Source organism: Alosa sapidissima, chromosome 18, assembly GCF_018492685.1.
Source record: "Alosa sapidissima isolate fAloSap1 chromosome 18, fAloSap1.pri, whole genome shotgun sequence".
Classification (NCBI taxonomy): Eukaryota; Metazoa; Chordata; class Actinopteri; order Clupeiformes; family Clupeidae; genus Alosa; species Alosa sapidissima.
The window spans coordinates 31,421,158-31,423,657 of NC_055974.1; the positions used below are offsets into that span (position 1 = coordinate 31,421,158).

The following is a 2,500-nucleotide window of genomic DNA, read 5'->3' on the forward strand; positions in this document are numbered from 1 at the left end:
AAAAAGTGTTGCATTGAAACTCTACCTTTGGTTCAATAACAGACACATATTTGGCCAATATCGTGGTTTAAACAAATCACAGATAGTGAAGGGCAGGACCTCCCCTCTGATTGGCCGTGGCCCAGTGCCAGAGAGAGAGAGAGACCCGTCAGATAAACAGAGTGGATGCAGTTGCATTACAGTGTGGTCACATAGGCCGAGATAAATGTCCCCTCTCCCCACTGCCTTTCGGCGGCTGTCAGCAGCAAACCGATCAGACGAGCCCGAGATGATGATCAAGTTTATCGTTGCCTACGATAGGCCTAGTGAAACTTCCCTTCACTAAGTTCAGTCCGAAATAATTATTCACCAGAAAAATAGTTTGAACGTAAACCCGACGTACAGGAATGCCACTTGCGCCAAATTTATAGGAGTCATTGCAGATGAAAAGACGTCTTAGAATTGCGAACAATGCATACAAGGCCTTCCCGAACGACAGAGATACAGATGTCGCCTAAAAGGAGTGCGTCATTGACCGCAGTTACATGCAGGGAGTAACCTGGTTTTCAACAGCAATATTCGTTTTGCGCGCGAGTTGTGTAAACTCATTCTGATGGGATCAATCAATTTAATCCGGTATTTGGCGCAAACCGAATATCGCTGCTACATTTAAAGCCCGAATATTCCCTGCATGTATAACTGTGGTCATTGTGTACGGTGAATTGAATGGACACATTTAGATCGAGCATGGCAAGTCATTGCAATAGCCTATAATAATAGGCCTACCATTTCGTTACTGCATTAACCATAGTGATGTTCTTATTGAAAATTAAAAAATACTAAAATTAAAAAGTAAATTGCATTGTGGGACTGTCAAATGATTATTGCAATCATCATTGCAAAATCACATAAAAATCCCCCAGGCTACTTGGAACATCTCTTTAAATTGTGCTCAAATACATTTCTATGGAAGGTGCTAGCATGGCGAGCTGGTTTAGCCAAGGCCTAAAGATCATGAAGGATAGTATGTAAGACATTGAGCCATGAGATGTGCAGTTTGAAGCCCTTAAAAGACGTGCACTGTTAATTTACTCACTGTTATTTTAATTTAATTCATCTCGAGATGAATTAGTCTGGAGCCCTGCTGTGGGATGTAGAGCTGCAGAGTGCCACGCCCCAGTGCATTATGGGTAATCCCCTTGGGTAAAGTGTGCAGAAGTGACGACAGGCGTAGAGGGCTCAGGAAGTCTGATTGGACAGTGGGACTGACCTGTGCGTCTGATTGGACAGTGGGACTGACCTGTGCGTCTGATTGGACAGTGGGACTGACCTGTGCGTCTGATTGGACAGTGGGACTGACCTGTGCGTCTGATTGGCTTTTGATTGGCTAGCTGATTGGTGACCTTGACACCTGTGTGACCTCTTACCGCTGTGCCCTGCAGGTCTGCTGGCCAAGAAGGCCATAGAGCTGGGGCTTAGTGTGAAGCCGTACATCAAGACCAGCCTGTCGCCAGGCAGCGGCGTGGTCACCTACTACCTGAAGGAGAGTGGAGTCATGGACTACCTGACCCAGCTGGGGTAGGGCACACAGAGAGGCACACACACACACACACACGGACTACCTGACCCAGCTGGGGTAGGGCACACAGAGGCACACACGCACACACACATGGACTACCTGACCCAGCTGGGGTAGGGCACACAGAGGCACACACACACGCACACACACACATGCACACACACACAGGCACACACACAGAGGCGCACACACAGAGGCACACACGCACACACACAGGCACACACACACAGAGGCACACACGCACACACACAGAGGCACACGCACACACACAGAGACACACACGCACACACACAGAGGCACACACACACACACACAGAGGCACACACACACACACACAGAGGCACACACACATATGCACACGCACACGCACACACACACACAGAGGCACACACACAGAGGCACACATGCACACACACACACAGAGGCACATACACACACTCACCCTCACGCACACACACACACACACACACACATACAGTGCTGGCCAAAAGTATTGGCACCCATGCTAAAGTTGACTGAAAAGAGGAATATAAAATCATCTTTTGGAAATTGATCTTAATGCCTTAGGTGAAAAATGAGGAAATATCTAACCTTTAAGGACACCAATTTTCTTAGTGAATGAATAATGTATCATAAATAAATAAATGTTCTTCCTTAAAATACAGGGGTCATAAGTATTCCCACCCCTATGTTAAATTCCTATAGAGACAGGCAGATTTTTATTTTTAAAGGCCAGTTATTTCATGGATCCAGAATACTGTGCATCCTGATAAAGTTACCTTGGCCTTTGGAATTAAAATAGCCCCACATCATCACATACCCTTCACCATACCTAGAGATTGGCATGGGTGTTATTTCAGTTAGCCTATTAGCTGGTTTGATGCTCATTGAGCTCAATGCAAAACACACACACACACACACACACACACACAAAGCACTCTA

At 46.3% G+C, this 2,500-nt stretch overlaps 1 protein-coding gene across 1 annotated transcript in view; it reads left to right on the top strand.

Annotated features, from left to right (window-relative positions):
- Positions 1 to 2,500, top strand: part of aco1 (aconitase 1, soluble) — a 30,406-nt gene that overhangs the window by 14,325 nt on the left and 13,581 nt on the right. Inside the window, exon 12 of the mRNA XM_042070018.1 lies at positions 1,422 to 1,557. Within this exon, the coding sequence (XP_041925952.1) occupies positions 1,422 to 1,557 (136 nt within the window). The remainder of the gene's footprint in view (positions 1 to 1,421; positions 1,558 to 2,500) is intronic.